The sequence below is a fragment of the Talaromyces atroroseus genome, assembly GCF_001907595.1.
Source record: "Talaromyces atroroseus strain IBT 11181 chromosome Unknown scaffold_18, whole genome shotgun sequence".
NCBI lineage: Eukaryota > Fungi > Ascomycota > Eurotiomycetes > Eurotiales > Trichocomaceae > Talaromyces > Talaromyces atroroseus.
Window position 1 is genome coordinate 155,145 of NW_017971450.1, and position 16,838 is coordinate 171,982.

General features: G+C 37.9%; 4 protein-coding genes across 4 annotated transcripts, besides 1 other annotated feature; 3 read left to right on the forward strand and 1 right to left on the reverse strand.

Moving 5' to 3' along the window:
* Nucleotides 1-4,051: 4,051 nt before the first annotated feature.
* Nucleotides 4,052-4,479: a repeat region (Identified by RepeatMasker using a combination of RepBase library and repeat library created with RepeatScout).
* Nucleotides 4,480-4,776: 297 nt separating this feature from the next.
* UA08_09156 (hypothetical protein) lies at nucleotides 4,777-5,844 on the forward strand (the record flags this gene model as incomplete). Its single annotated transcript, XM_020264139.1, has 2 exons — nucleotides 4,777-5,200; nucleotides 5,252-5,844. 2 exons carry the CDS (start codon nucleotides 4,777-4,779, stop codon nucleotides 5,842-5,844), a joined length of 1,017 nt encoding a protein of 338 aa, XP_020115694.1.
* Nucleotides 5,845-6,495: 651 nt separating this feature from the next.
* Nucleotides 6,496-7,359, forward strand: UA08_09157 (hypothetical protein; the record flags this gene model as incomplete). Its single annotated transcript, XM_020264140.1, has 2 exons — nucleotides 6,496-6,537; nucleotides 6,775-7,359. The coding sequence occupies 2 exons, from the start codon at nucleotides 6,496-6,498 to the stop codon at nucleotides 7,357-7,359; spliced, it is 627 nt and encodes a 208-aa protein (XP_020115701.1).
* Nucleotides 7,360-12,018: 4,659 nt separating this feature from the next.
* UA08_09158 (hypothetical protein) lies at nucleotides 12,019-12,873 on the forward strand (the record flags this gene model as incomplete). The annotated part of the gene is made up of 2 exons (XM_020264142.1): nucleotides 12,019-12,357; nucleotides 12,415-12,873. 2 exons carry the CDS (start codon nucleotides 12,019-12,021, stop codon nucleotides 12,871-12,873), a joined length of 798 nt encoding a protein of 265 aa, XP_020115700.1.
* A 1,528-nt stretch (nucleotides 12,874-14,401) lies between these two features.
* UA08_09159 (hypothetical protein) lies at nucleotides 14,402-15,131 on the reverse strand (the record flags this gene model as incomplete). The annotated part of the gene is made up of 5 exons (XM_020264143.1): nucleotides 14,402-14,581; nucleotides 14,636-14,691; nucleotides 14,856-14,880; nucleotides 14,977-15,030; nucleotides 15,090-15,131. 5 exons carry the CDS (start codon nucleotides 15,129-15,131, stop codon nucleotides 14,402-14,404), a joined length of 357 nt encoding a protein of 118 aa, XP_020115675.1.
* Between the last annotated feature and the right edge of the window lie 1,707 nt (nucleotides 15,132-16,838).

Consider the following 16,838-nt stretch of genomic DNA (forward strand, 5'->3'; position numbering starts at 1 on the left):
AATCGCATGATGTTGCCACTGATCATGTCCGGATATTAACCTGGTATTATGATACAAGTCCTCGGCGTTTGAAACCCAATTTTGTATCCATTGCTGAAACCTGGCTTTGTGGATCAAGATACATATGGAAATTTGGAACGAAATATGTTGATCGGATAAGCTCAGAGTTAGACTGCGATTACTGCCTACGGTCTACCGATAGTCAATTTCTTCTGGATGAATTGTTGTAGGAACTTCGTGATGGAAAAATCTCTAGCAAAGACAAAGCACTGAGCCGTAAGTGATCACGATAGGATGCCTCTAACCATCATCATTTCATCCTGCCTAAGCTGCGCAGGAGCTTTTCCGTCGCAACATCCATTGCTGATTCTGTTTTTGTCCATTGAATATCCTCAGGGAGGGTTTCAAATCACAAAAAGAAAGGGGGATATGGATAGACAATGTTATCTCTAGACAAAGACCCTTCTATAATAAGGTATAGAATTATCAGGTCAAGGGACTAGAGATAAGCCATAACACTAGAATACATATTACAGACATAGTTAACCAAAAGATTAATTATAATATTAAAAAAGAAGCAATTCTTCCTAATATAATATTAGTATCTTATTATTAATAATAATAATCAGCTTATATATAACTAATTATCAAATCTAAAAAATAGATTAAAATAATAACTAAACTAATACTATTTCCTAAATATTACCATCATTTCCTAGAATTTTTATAGTTTATTAAATTCTCTTAATATAACTTCTTATTATTTCTTTCAAAATCATTAATATTTTCTATTATTAAGTCATAAGCAATAGTCACTAATATATAATTAATAGATTTAAAAAACCCTTTACCCTTATCCTATCTTTCCTATACCATCTTCTTGATTTTAAGAATAAAAATATAAAAAAGAACTTAAGCTAGATAATAATATATTAATTTATAATAAAAAATTTTATAAATTAATACTAAAAATTAATATATAATAATATAAATCTCTATTAATAAAAGATTATAAGCTAGAAATATAGCTATAGATACCTAAAATTATTATAATAGTCACTTATTTTAACTATTCAAAATAATATTAGTTTCATAAACAATCTAATCATTTATATTATAGATCTAATATAAAGTTGCAATATTAAAAGATTAGCTAATATCTTTTATTAGAGTCCTAAATAAATTTAAGTATACAGATTTAGCTTTATTTAATAAAAAAAATTAAATCTATATAATAATTTTAATTTATAAATATTTTTATTTATTACCAGATCTTAACTTTTTTTTAGTATTATATTCATCATTATTTATATTTTTATACTTCTATATATAGTTTTCTTAATTAATAATATAACTTTTAGATTAATTACTTTACTATAGATTATCTTTTTATAGACTTAATAATATATATAATCTAGTAATAAAGTTTAATAGATCTTATTATAATTAGAATAATAGAGATAAAGAGTTAAAGAGCTATCTAGTAAGCTATAAATATCTTTATATATCTAATTTTAATTATCCCAAGTTTAAATATTTATTAGACTTAATTTTATTATTCTTAAAAAGAATATTTTATAGTTTTATATCTTTAGAGACAGTTTCTTTTATTTTTTCTTAGAAGTATTCTTACTCTATAACTAGATCTTTATTATTCCCTAAAAAAGATGATTAGCTAGCTATTTTAATCTTAGCAGCAGTTTTTTTATATACTTCTCTATTTTCAATTACTTAATTAGTAATTTTAGTTTTATATTTAGCATCCTCTAGATCTAGTATAGGATCTATTAATTTTATAGATAGAATTTAAACTTTAGAGACTCCTAATAGAATTATCAAGCTTTCCTAAAAAAATAAAATATATATTTTACTATATATATAATATTAATACTCTTTTTAAGACTCTATAATTTAAACTATTAAGTCTTATATTAAATCTATATTTATCTAAAATATAGCTATTAAAATTTATATATATATTTATTCTCTTTAAATATTAAATTTCTATTCTTTTAAATATTTTAATACTTTAACATATTCTTCCTTATATATAGCAGGACTAACTTTAACTAACATGAATTTCATTCTAATTCTAATCTACACTGGCACCAACTGCAACCGACACCAATTCATTTCGACACTAACAGTGACTAGCACCAGTTCGAACTGATACCACCTCAAATCGACCCAAACACGATTTTGACACTAGTTCATACTGACATCAAGCCACAATCGGTAAAGCAAAAGAAGGCATCCTGGATCACTTCGAAGACGTGGATAAAGATAAATAATTTATCAAATCTGAGTCGCCTTCATTTGAGTATTCATTTGGAAGGTTTTTTCCCACACCTCTCACTACATCCACTACTGCAATTTCTTCGCAACTGGAGCGGGACTAACACCCACTCGTCTCACCGAGACAAAACTGACATATCTAACCCCTAACCCGGCGATCAAACTCGCTACCTTCCGAGCCACCACTGAAAAGATCGCAGAAGAGATTATCTCAAATGTAAAGGCGTGAAGCTTTGCAGTCGATCAGCTCGCAGCAGAAAAATACACGACTTAAACGCATGCAAGCAGGGTGTTCAAGACAGCAAGAAGAATGATGTACATAAGAGGATAGAGCAAACAGAATTAAATATAGCTACACAAAAAAAAGTATAGAATGGAACGAACCGAGAAAGCTTTGCGATTCGTAACGTGAAAAGCGCGATCGCCTGCAGAAAATTAAATGCTCGGTGGCTCATCAGTTTGAACAAACTTAGTGTCTGACAGATGAAGTTATATAGTTGACACTCTCGAACCGACATCAACTTATACAGACACTAGATCGATTTCAACGTAACATATTATGAAATACTATCTTAATACCGATGCCGTCAAGGTCAAACAAGAAGAATGGATGCAGGAAATAGAAGAAAGTAAGTACGCTGTGTAAGGATATAATTTACATATAGCTATTCCACAATCAATTATAATACTTTCCTATTGAACATATAATATTTCTAAATAAGTCTAACACTATCAGATCATATATTAAGTATAACTGAGTAAAACAGAAAACATAATAGTCTTTAAAACCTAAATATAAATTATTTAACCAACTTTCAAGATTATATTTAATATTACTAGTTTTCTAATCTAATTTTATTTTCTAGCAATAAAATATTTATTAAAAATATAACCTATAAAAGACTCTATTTTAATATATAATTTTAATCATTATATTTCTAAAAAGCAGAAATCAATAATCTAAATATACCAGCTTAATCCTATATCTAAGGAAAGCTTAGAAGTATCTATCTATTAAATCCTCTAATCTACTTAAGATTTTAGTATAATACTAATAAATAATTTTTTCCTATTCTTCTATAACCACAAAGCCCTATTAGATTTAATAATAGAGATATAGAATTTAAATATAAGCTTTTTAAAGCTCTATATAACATATCTAAGACTTTAAAAATAAAGATTAGCAAAAGGACTTCAAGATTACTTGATTTATATATCTTCTTTTTACTATCTTCTTCAATAGTAACTATTTATAGAAATTCTTAATCTATTTCTAATCTAATATCTTATTAAAACATAATTTTAGATAATAGAAGATTTATATATTATATCTTATATAAAATAAAAATTCTTATAGATAATTTATAGTAAAAGACTCTATTATTATTTTTTATAAATAAAAAAGATAGATTTAAGAGTTAAGTTAATATTAAATAATATTATAGAGAATTTTATTATAAGGATATAAAGTATAAAATATCACCTATTTAAAATATACCATATTTTTAAGATTTAAACTTAAAAATAGTAAGCTATAGTATAGATAATATATTCTAATAAATTTTATTTATCTCTTCTATAACTTAGATCTATAATACCTAAAAGTATTAATACTAAATAAAATCTATTATTCTCTACTTTATTCTATTTCTAAATCCTATTAGTTTATACTCTAATTATATAACAAAGACTAAGTAGAAACTATATTATTAATTTAAGACATAATGTATAAAAGGTTAGATGCTCTCTAACCCAGTGTCGGAAACTTCGGTTATTTACCGTCGAGTATAGCTAGGATAGCTATTAACGGGCGAAGTTAATAGGCTTCTGGTATACGAAAGTTGTAAAGAAACAAATGAAGTCTTAAAGCAAGATAGAATATCCTGATCGATAGAAGATCGTATACTCAAGTTATCTCAGTGAATTCAAGACGATAGAAGAAAACTAAATACATGGTAAATGAGCGTCCTTATATACTTTTCCTCCATCATAGCCATCATATCCATTTTCCAACAATGGCTCTGTTTGCTCGATCATAGCCATCATATCCATTTACTAACAGATGGCTCTGCCGGCTCTGTTGCCCTAACCCTAAGGCTTTGCGGGTAATCCTTTGTTCCGATGTGCATTAGTCTCGTAGTGACTAACCTGATCCATTGGCTGTGACGTTCTGATTCTCTGACACCCAGTCTGTGAAGACGCACATGGTGACCAAGGTCTTAATAATTCACAATGTTTCTCTTGTGGGCCATAGCCAACATCTTGCATATCTTACTAGCATGTGCTGCTTACCATAAGCACCATCATAAAGCATTTACACAACCATTAACTAATACAGCCACTAAAATATCAATTAAAACCCATAAAGTTTCAATCGCCATTCCAATAAATCCTAGTTCTAGTGTTCCTATTAATATTAAAATCAATAGGTATACTACTTCTAAGTCTTTATCTGAGCGTGATACTGAATAAGGCAGCCTGATGGGCATCATTGAGATAGGCTCTCCAGGACAAACAATTGACGTCCAGTTTGACACTACCTTCAACGGAGTGCTCATTCGGTCTACCCGTGAGAATGTCACGGATATAGATGGCATTCTAGTATATAACAGCAGCAACTCTCAGTCATGGGGTTATATTTACAACTCTATCACTGAGAACACATATACACAGACCTTGGAGAAGGATGCCTATGCTGTAGCGTTCGCTAACACGGAAACATTCAATATTGGCGGCGTGCTCTATTCGGATATCCCATTTGGCGAACTTGAACAATATTATCCAAATACACACGGACCAGCTCTTCCCTTTGGCGGAACTAGTGGGATCATAGGCCTCAACTATAACTCGACGACGCAGTCTTTGCTTCCAAGCTTCATGTATGCCATTCGGGATCAGCTAATAGGTACGTCTCAATTCAGAGCTTCCCATGAGCGTGCACTGACGTGACACCTAGAATGGAAATGCGCCCTTGACTCATCCCGTGAATGGCGAAATGGTACTTGGATGTTTGGGAGTCTGGAAAGCCTAGATTACGGTGCTGCTATCGCCTGGGCGGATCGGAATATTAATCAGCCCGCCTGGAGTTTTAATATTTCAGCGATCTCCGCTGGCAGTCGAACGAATCCCCCAATCAGCACCTGGTCCGCCACAGTCTCAACAGCAGAGCAATCCCTTGTTTGGCCGCAAAAGCTCCTAGACTGGTACTTCTCAGGCATCGAATCTACATGGTCTGCTTTTGATAACACGTATCGCTATCCGTGTAACGCGAGCCTACCCGATTTCACATTTGGCATTGGAAATGGGACATTCACCATTCCTGGTGCTTATATGCCGTACCAGCGTAATCCAACCAGCACTACTTGCATCTCTATCATCACAGGGGACAACTCTACAGAGTCGAGTCATGAGTACACCTTTGGTTCCTGGTGGGCCCAACTAGGCGTGATAATTCTTGACTACGAACATGGTCAAGTGGGCTTTATGAACAAGTCGACACCATTGCCGAAGTTTACCACCGCCGCCCTCGACATCATTGCAATGAACTGATTTGTTACCATAGATGAGTAGATAGAGAGGCTGACGAGTTAATATACATAAAATATGGCCAATTCGACTTTTACTAGCTGACCAGCCTTCAGAACAGTAAGACGTTCAAATCTCCAATGAAGGGGAACGATGACAACGCTCTTCAAACTCTACTTCTGAACAGCGTGCTCGCAAATCAATCTCTCTGGAGTTAATAGAGGATAGAGCATAGTCTAAACAGTTAAAGTCAAGAGTGCATTGAGGTGGTAGATCGTATTACTAGCTTACAAATAGATCAGGATAGAAGTCTTCTAATATAAATAAATCACATTTTAGCCCTGTGCTCATAGTGGGATAACACAGCTTTATTCAATATCAGAGCCCCAATTATAGAAAGCACCTAAGCCCTAAGTTAGAATCATTTATTCTATATTTAGCTAAGCCACATTGAAGTATAGCAGTCCAGTGCTCTTAATGGCTTAGGTCCTCCGTTTGACTCGGCCAACCCTCAGTCTACTTGGGAAGATAACAGCCAAACTATGCTTGTGATGTGGCGCAGCGTCACAACGGTAGGTCTGACCTGGCCCCACTTCCGCCCAGTACTATATAAACCCAGAACAAGCCCATCACGGATAATTTAGTAGCAACATTTTTTTGTGACCTTCTAAGACCATGGCCATCAGCACCCGATCATTTTTAGATCTACCCAATGAGGTAATCGAAGAAATCCTCAGAAATGTGCCAGACTTTCATAGTGTTCATTCAGCAAGTCAGGCCTGTACACGACTCTTTCATATATATCAAGCATCGCAATTGGAAATCATAAGATCAACAATACTCCGAATTCCAGACAGACAATCTGAAAGCAAATTTTATGATCTCCTTCGGATATTGCAATTCGTCATCAAACAAGAGATAGTTCAGCGAGATGTTGCGCGATCAATATTACAGGATTTGTGGAAATTACTTGCGGAAAAGGGATATGAACAGTTGCTTATTCCATTTGGAAAAGCTTTGGCATGGTCATACGCTAAGGGCGAAAGAGGATTGGAAGCTATTCGTCTCCTCCAAAATATCTGGGACCAGGACGAGCCTTTTCTTTTAAAGGAACCAGAGGATACTTGGTTAGGACGTCCTTTAACTCTTCTACCAATTAAAAGGCTTTTAGATCAGCTTTATCCAATGGATGACAGCCACTCCCCTACCACTACAGAACTGCAGGAGTTTCACGAAGTTCCATTCACCAAAATCCGCCCAGGAGAAATCGAATGGAACGTTAGCATAAGCCAGGTGGATAAATCCCAGCAAACCCAACTTTTGGAAAATGGGATCCTATTTGAAAGAGACTTTATAATGATCAAGTTCAGCCCCATGATGCCAACACTTGAATCTGCACCGCCGTCTCCGACGCCATTGCCCACTATGCCCGTCCACTACATCCGTCCAAACACCACCAGTGACAGAGCCTTGGTTGAAAGTCTGGATGACGAGCTTCGACACTATACTTGGTGGAGCACCGAGATCCGCCGTTGTTAACTCGGAGGTTGGATATGCTTTATATTTCGCACTTATTAATAATTAGCATCAATACATCAATACCAACTTAGTGTCAGAATTAGTCAGTCCGATCCCCGTTTTGATGTTTGAATCAGTTGGGAACGGATCATGAACTAAATTTCCAGCATGCTGCCCATCTCAAGTGGATTCTTCATTTGTCTGTTGTCCTGAGCCCTGATTCTCACCAGTATAATTTGAGACTGTGGGATCCTTTCAGTTCGTGTCATGACGAGGATATCGAGAGATCCCGCGTCAGGAGTGTCAGTAGTACGGAAAGGTGCAGCCCTCTTGTGGAAAAGTTCACTTTTATAAACAACGGTGTCAAGGTCCCGTCACACTCAGTCGCGCCTTGCAAAACCAAGAGTAATTGGGCCTGTTTACCGTATAGCTTCTAATCTCAGTTCTTGGCACCGTGATGATGACTAGTTATTCTATAACAGCTTATTCTAATAGACACTACGATTCGCGTCGTAATGGAAGACTCATTAATCTCATTTCAAGTATTTTAGAAGACCTTCTCAGTAGGACAGTCAATCTTCGCAACCTTATTGATGTTGAATACGTGCTATTCTAAGTCTGTTCTTGGAGAATCTAATGAATTTTGCTAATACAGAATTGACCCTGACAAGTAAACCAGTTTGCGTGGAAGGATTTTCCATTGGTAAGCGGTATTGCACATCCAATATCCTACCATTTGCAAGCTATCAAAATCTCACAAGGTCGAATGATATGTTGTCGTGTAAGTGGTTTCGGGACTAAAAACAACGAAAACACTTTGGATTACCGTTTGCAAAGGTGCCGCAGTGACGGTCGAGAGGTTAGTGGGGGACGAGGTCGAAGAAGGCTTGGACGTAGTGCTTGGCAGTGCTGGTACAGAACTGGAAGACCTGACCGTGACCTTTGCAGATGAGGATCCTGTAGGATATGCGCTGTGTGCCGGCAGTGGAATAGTCTGGCAGGTGAAACTTGAGCTCATGGTCGATTTGACGGAAGGAAGTTGAGATACAGCAGGCAATCCTCTATTAATCCATAATCGTCGACACGTAAACGGAAGGACATCATGGCAATCCATAGTACCATTGAAACCGGTATATGATTCTAAGAAGTGGGTGCAATATGGGTTTCTGGTCAAGCCTAAAAGCAGTCCGCCTCTCCATACCGATAAGTTCTTCCGCCGACGACCGTATTTCGATTTATGCTCTTGCTAGACCCGGGTTATTCCACAAGCGGTGGCACGTGAATGGCGGTGTACTGTGGCATGCTGTCGTTCCGTTCGACGCATAATAAGTCTGCAAGAACCGTGTACACGATGCGCTGTTGTAGGATCGCTGGTCTTCACCACTGTACCAAGAACTGAGATTAGAAGCTGTAGACAGATCCAATTGCTCTTGGTCTTGCAAGGCGCGACTGAGAGTGAAACTACGGGATATCTGCCAGTTTGAGAGATTGACGGCCATAACAGTGTCGTTAAACGGAGTCCATGCTAGACTGCCCGTGCAATTCGATGTATCCCAAGCATACAATGCCAGAGGTGCAGAAAGCTCCTAATAAATCAGTGACTGTCTCCAAAGGCTGGTCAAGCACCATACTTCACCTGCTGAATGAGCGCTGATGGCAGCTAAAATAAACAACCATTGGTTTTTCATTTTCGGTTGGCGGCGGAGCTTCTGGTACTCTAGCAGAACGTTGCACTTATACAGTAACTAATTCAACGTTACTGATCATTAGATCCGACGTCGCTTTCACTGGAACGGTGCGTATTGTATCACTGGTTGATGCTAACACGGAAATGTAACCCATGTAGAGTAGCCGTCTGAGCTTTAAAAATCATGTACTCATGGCATTTGTCATGCTGCATAAATCCGATCAATGATCTGAAAAGGGACCAAATAGCAACACTAAACGGGAACACTTGACACTAAACGGGAACATTTGACACTAAACGGGAACGCTTGATAGGAATGATTGAGCCAAACGAGAACATTAACGACACCAAACAGGAACGTTAGCAAACGGAAACGTTACTGACACCAAAGGGGATTGTGACACGGAGCAAGACCATATAGTGACGCTAAGTAATTTTGGAAGAAAACATAGAGGCACAGACCCGTTTTATAGACCGTAATAGCAAGGTTAGTAGTCTACCATCGTCTACGATGTACCTGAATATAAGTCCAAATCAAGCGCTCTCTGGTATAAATAATAATATCTATATATATGCTAGTACTTGTATCTTTAGGATCTCATGAATCCTATCGAACGATGACCGAGTTGACAAGTGCCCAGAAAGGCCGTGTTGCAATCATAGGAAGTGGTCCTGCAGGACTATTCGCTGCATGGGCTCTCCGGAATGACGGATATGCTGTGACGATATTTGAAAAGGCAGGTGTTAACTGCCCTCCAATCGTTGAACTCTTCTAAAGGACGGTACCAGAACAAATGTCTTACCCTAGATGGCCACTCGTTCCAGCTCGAAAATGACTCCACAGTGGATATTCCCATGCGTACCTTTTCGGGGAGATACTACGCCAACCTCTTCCAAGTACTGAAATTCCTTGGTATCAAGACGCAAGTTCGACAATTTCGATATATATTCATAGAACGAACCCGGCGTCATTTCCAATTCTGTTCCAATTTTCACCAGATTATCCCTTGTTTCGAGAACGGCATGCTTATTAACCTTTTTAATCTCCTCTGCTACCTTTGGTTCACGATTGCAATATTTCTTTTTCCCCCTCGGATAACCAACGTACCATATACAAGAAGTCGAACAGAAAGCTTGGATGAATATGCTCATCGTATCCGGCTACCTTCCAGTTTTCTAGATCATTGTTTGTTACCATTATTTGCATCTGTTGCAACTTGCACCCATGATCACCTCCGCAACTTACCCGCTGCGTATATCGCGGACTACAGAAAATTGACTTTGGGAGCACATCACCGTACGGTATCGGATATGCAGCATCTGCAGCAGCAGCTTGTCAAGGGAACACGTCAGAATTTACAATGTGAAGTCATCGCTGTGAAATCAGAAAACGGGGACGTGGCCGTCAGGTACCGTTATGTGTGCGAAAGACCAGAAGAAGCTTTAATTCATATTGCAATCTTCGACCACGCAATCCTGGCTGTCAGTGCAGCCCAGGCAAGTCAAATTCATATCGCCAGCTCTGCAGTGACTTCACGCTTGTTAAGCTGTCGAGTACGTGTCGCTGTCTCGAAGCAACCTTGGGAGGAAACCGTTTCGCAACGAAAATGTCGGCCATCTGAAATATTAATGCTCAGAACTCGTGGTCATTCCAGTATCGGCATGGTCACACAGTCAACTCATCTTCATCCCTCAAACGTAGCGGTGACGGTGTCTCCGTGTCCAAGCAATAAGACTGGAGACAGGCATACACTTCATGTTGTCAACTTAGTCCGTCCAGTACCAACCCCGGATTCCCACAACTTATTACTGCGTGTTTTTGAAAAAGGATATCATTCCAGGATTTAGAAAAATAAAGAGGATAATATTTACCTAGTCAGCAGTTATATATTAACTAGACTACCTTTGCTTAAGATATATATCTAAAGTATATTTAAAGCTATAAAGACCATTAATATATAACTATCCTTTCCAGTAATATATTAGACTCCTTTTTAAAAATATCCTTAGATTTACAAATTAAAACATAAATTTATTAATATTAAATAAAGATAAAGCAAAGAAATAGAAATATTATTAATCAAATTAAAAATAATATATTATAATATATATTAAATTGCAATATATTCTAATTAAAAGTATAATATTATTACTAGAAATAATTCTATAAATCTAAGTTACAAGTATACCTTTAGTTCTTAATAGATCTAATTAAATATTTTAATTCTTAACTATAAATATAACTAGATAAATTTTATAAATAAATTAATACTATTACTAATCTTAGCATCATTATAATAAATTAATTAGTTATTATAAATAATTAGATAAAAAGATAGATAATTAATATATATAAAGTCTATTCTATTTAATTTTTATTAACTTAATAGCCTTCAGGCTAATAAGATATTTAAATCTTAAATAAAGATTAATTATAATAATTTTCCTATAGCTTCTACTTTTAAATAGCATCCTTATAACTTCACAACCATAGTTATGGTCAATCTCTCTCAAGTCCACAGAGGGCAAGGCATAGTCAGGACAGTCCGAGCCTAGAGAACACTGAGGGGACAGTACAGATCATTGGCTTACGGATGGGTCAGGAGAGAAGTCTTCTAGTGCCCTTAAGTTACATTTTGGCCCCGCGCTCACACCAGGATAGCACAGCTTTGTTCAATACCGGAGCCCGATTCTGGAAGCACCTACGCCATCAATTAGGATCGCGTCTGGAGTCAATTTCATCATCTTTCTGTATTTGGCCAAGCCACAGTGAAGTATGGCCTCTCGGTCAATTAGGGCTAAAGTGAAGACAACTAATTGTGGCCATGCATGATAGTGTCGCAGTTTCGGTCATAAAATTTTCCGATGATTGCTGGTTCTCAGGTATATAAAGCTCCTCAATGCCCACCTCTGTGTTTAAATCTTTCCTTTCTGATTTATCTTCACATTCGGATACTGCCATCGAGATAGAAAACATACAGCCTTCTTTCACCATGACGACGAACGAACAAATCCCAGTGGATCAGGCATTTTATCATGGATTGTTTTCGCAGAGTGATACGGAATCTCGTGCATCGACTGTTCCCCTAGATGAAACCTCATCCTGCGAGAATGCCAACACCATCGCTGAGCCAGATTACCGTGAGAACGACCAAGGAGTGCGTGTATCTTCGCGTTCACTACGTGAAGTTACCAAGCGTGATTATACTTACGAAGATTACCAAAAACAAATGGATGCTGCCACTGCCACTGTCACTCCATGCAAGTCGAGAAGAAGAAAGACTGGAATAGGCAAAAGGACAAGAGAACCCGCAGATTTGGGCTCCATGCTTGTACGTATTCAGATCTCTCGTCACCTGATATGAGACATTAGCTAATGGCAGTGCAAGGATGAATTCTCCCACAAGGTTCGACGTCATGGTCAATCATGGACAGATGAAATCCGAAAACTTCGAGAAGAGCTCGAGATTTTACACGACCGGAACAACCGTCTTCAAGACGAGATTACAACCGCAAATGGCGAGAAAGACCGCCTCCGAGAGGAGCTCATCATGTCGAATCAGGAGAGGGATCGTCTCCGAGATGAGTCCACAATCTCAAACCAGCAGAACGACGAGAAAATCCGTGATTTACAGCGGGTTGTCGACGAACGGACTAATTTCACCCCCCTTGCCTGTCAGGGCTGCGGTGAAGGAAAAAAATACTGGCGTATATTGGGATGTGGTCATGCGTTCTGTACTGGATGTATAAGCGAACTCAATACGAAAGAGCCGCTGTTCAATTCTTGCTGTCCCTGCTGTCAAGAGCCAATCCAAATCTGCATCAACTTTGATCCAAAAGCTTTGTAGACAGGCGAGATGGATGGAGCATTTCTACATTTGGCAATCACTGTATATGATAAGATATTCATATATTAACGGCAAATCATCATTACGGTATACCAAACGTAGTCTGTGAAGCTTTACTAAGTCTTGTATATGCACTAGGTGCTGCAGGAACTTTCGATTTTGAAAGCAGCCTCGGAAGGCTGCAGCGGATCCTCTCAGATCATTTCCTTTTCGTTACTTTGAATCAATATAATTTTGAAATTATCAATTCTGCGCTACTATATAAAATTAAAAGTCACAAGAAAGCATGAAAACAGCATTTTTTGGATGCGTAGATCGACAACGGTAAGCCGGCATACAATGGGTAGATAGTTGGTTTCGATATACATCGGGAGTATAACTACTCACTAAAATAAAGTTTCCAGGCACACCAATTAGAACCGTGGATTCCCGACATAGTGGAGCGGAGAGTGGGGTTTCACGAGGAACGCCACCAAGCGATTGGTCAATGGCAGTAGCTAGCCCTAAGACTTGTATATAACTTCAACATAGGCATGATGTCGATGTCAACAAACTGCAATAACCCCTATGAGAGGATCAACATTTCATTATTTTCGACTCAAAGTATAGCAAATTATGCCGCACTGGGATGCCATGATGGTCCGACCACCACATCTACAGTTTTCATTAACGAGGGGAGATAATCGCATCGTCTGTTGCCACTTCATATAGGTTGGTGGTTCGTACAGAACTGAGTACATTTGCTTCAGGGCACCATTAGGGCTCGTGGAACAAAGATGCACACAACAGGATGTAGGCAGCAAACGAGAACCGCCATCTCCATCCTCTCCTCTCGTCATCCCCATTATCAAAAAAAGGCAGCAGCAAGAACAATCATGTACGTCGGCTCTAGCAATTGCTTTGGTCATTCAACTAATATGAAGCGATGGCTAACGAGGGACCTGCAATAGCTACGTCAAAATGTCTAGCACTCCTGCCCCAATCTTCGCCCCCAGCCCCGTCAGTTTTGTCCTCCCTGGTGGGTTTAATCTTTCAATTGACCTGGACTTTCTTACTGAATAGATATGTAAATCATCACCAAACAAGTAAATCAAATATATAGAATATATACATAGAACTAATATTAGTAATCTAGTGCGGCTGCCTTAAATCTCTTACCTATAAAATCTAGAAGGTGATATAAGAGTATAAAATTATAGATTAAAATAATAAATAATCAGCACTCTAGCTGGTAGATTACTAAGAAGATCTTTAAATCCTATATTTTACAGCATTGAATAGAGTCTTTAAACTCTAGACTAATATTACAGCTCGCATAAAAGCCAAATTCTATAATTATAATGTGTGGCAATGGAGGCTGGGCCCTGCGCCTGAGTGAAATTTGTTCTCTTTCATTGTCAATGAATGTTTGCACTTTCTTTTGTAAATTCTTCCAGATAGATACCCTGTTTGCTTTGCCTAGATTCTTTTATTGAAATAATCTCGAATTGTCCAAATCTCAGTAGCCTGGGATTCACCTCAACTATGGCTAGGGTGCAAAAGCATAATCATCGCCAATAACCACCAAATATGAGACGTTCTGAGGCCCATCAACGATGCTTCGAGCAACGTAACCGTAGTTGTAGCTGTTGCCTATAGTACAGGCGTCAAAGACCTGCTTGGCGGGTTGAATCAGATTTCCACATTTTATGTTAATGTCCTGGCTTTCCTATACACTTATATCAATAGTCTGGAAATGAAATTTGACCATCTTTACACATACAAAATTGCAGAAGAAAATCAAGGATCTTCCTTTATGAGATACACGCACATAAATAGCTGCAGGCATACTGCATGTAATATTAACAATATTAAAAAGATGGCCAATATTGATGATAGTCTTATTCACACAGGCCAATCTATATCAAAAAAAGCAAGTTAGCGCAGCATCCTCAAGAAATATACTTATTAGCCTTATAATAACCAGGGTTAGTAATACTTACCAATACTCTTGAGCAAAAATTTCAACTATCACAGCAATGTGGTGCCAGAAAAATAGTCATATTCAACACCTTTACTGTCAGATATTACTTCAAATATATGACATAGGACAGGTAGACTTACCATCCTGTCAAGATTAGCATCGTATACAAGAGACGCGCCTTGGACAACGCCTATCTAGAGAAACGGTCAGCGAAAGAAGAAGATACCCAAGGATGGAAGCGCAGCCCACTGACTGCTGTAGAGATTATGCCAAGGATTATTGAGTCTAGCTTCATTGTGTTCTGCTGTATGGGACTTTTAGTGAGATTGGGGTATCTCCATATGAGATAGATATATAGTGACCATTGAAAATAGAGTTTAAAAAGAACGGATTTGATTGTTCGTGCTGCCCTGGATAACCTGCATGAGAGATATACTCGCTAATTTCCAAATGCTTCTCATCGTTAGCGAATATAACACTGTGTACACTGAATCCAAATGGAAACGAACACCTTCCGTGCGAATCAGTGCCAGCACAACTTGATGCCAGTATGGTTATCCTGTATGGTGTCATTGTGTATCTCGGGTTGGATTTGATAACTATATCACGGAAATGATTGATTTCGTTTCAGTGTCCGCCGCTCCCGTTTGGTGCCAGTTACTGATCTCAGTTAAATTTAGTATGTGATAGTTTTTGTGTTGGTCAGATTCATTTGGTTAGTCGCTGGTGATCATAAAATCGCTTTGGACTCATTCGTAGTTCACTGAGAAGCATGACTTGATCATTTCCATGATTTGTTACTTTCATGCTGGACCACGTATCAATATCAAACCCTGACCAAGATCATCTAGCGAAACCCAAACAAAAACGGGTAGTAACCTCAAAACAAGATATCCACCCCAAATTAGAGCGCATTGACACCAAACAGGACAGCCGTACTGACATCAAGTCGTGCTAGCACCAACTCGACTGACAACAACTCCACTAGCACCAACTCAGACTGAGATCAACTCGAACTAACACCAACTCGAAAAAGATATCAACTCGAACTGACACTAACTTGGAATAAGATCAACTCAGAATAAGATCATCTCGAACTAATACCAACTCAAACTGACACCAACTTGGACTAACACCAACTCGGAATGAGATCAATTTAGAATGATATCAACTCGAACTGGCACCAACTCGAACCGATACCAACTCGCGCTAGCCAAGGTTTCTGTAAGGGTTCCTGAAGGATCCGGAAGAGAAGTAGCACTTGATTGCAATTAGACTAATATTAAGGTACATCTAGTAACAAGACATAACGCGAAGAAAGAAAGTAAAGTAAACAAAACATATCCCTAGTTCCTCCATCATATCCCTTCCTAGGGCCAATGAGTCACGGGTACGGTAATGTCACGTGATCCTGTGACAGTTTCCGTTTGGTGTCGTCTTCACCGTCTTGAACGGTAAGAAATCCCGTTTGGTGTCGTATGCACCGTCTTGTGCGGTAAGAAATCCTGTTTGGTACTGTATGAACCGTCTTGTGGTGTAAGAAATCCTGTTTGGTGTCGTATAAACTGTCTTGTGCGGTAAGAAATCCTGTTTCGTGTCGTATGCACCGTCTTGAACGGTAAGAAATCCCGTCTTGTGCCGTATGCACCGTCTTATGTGGTAAGAAATCCCGTTTTGTGCTGTATGCGCCATCTCGTGCGGTAAGAAATCCTGTTTGGTGCTGTATGAACCATCTTGTGGTGTAAGAAATCCTGTTTGGTGGTGTATGCACTATCTTGCGCAGTAAAGTTTTTCATTTGATGTTATATGAATAGTTTGGAGGTATAGAAAGAATCCTATACAGTACTAGCACCAGTTATATCTGTATACTAAATAAAACAGATATTGATATTAAATAAGAATATTATAAGAGCAAATAATATAACTTTATAAATCTAATAAGATAAGAAAGGTATGTATAGGCCTAGTTCAGCTCTTGATCTGTGCGCAAAAGGTCAGTAAT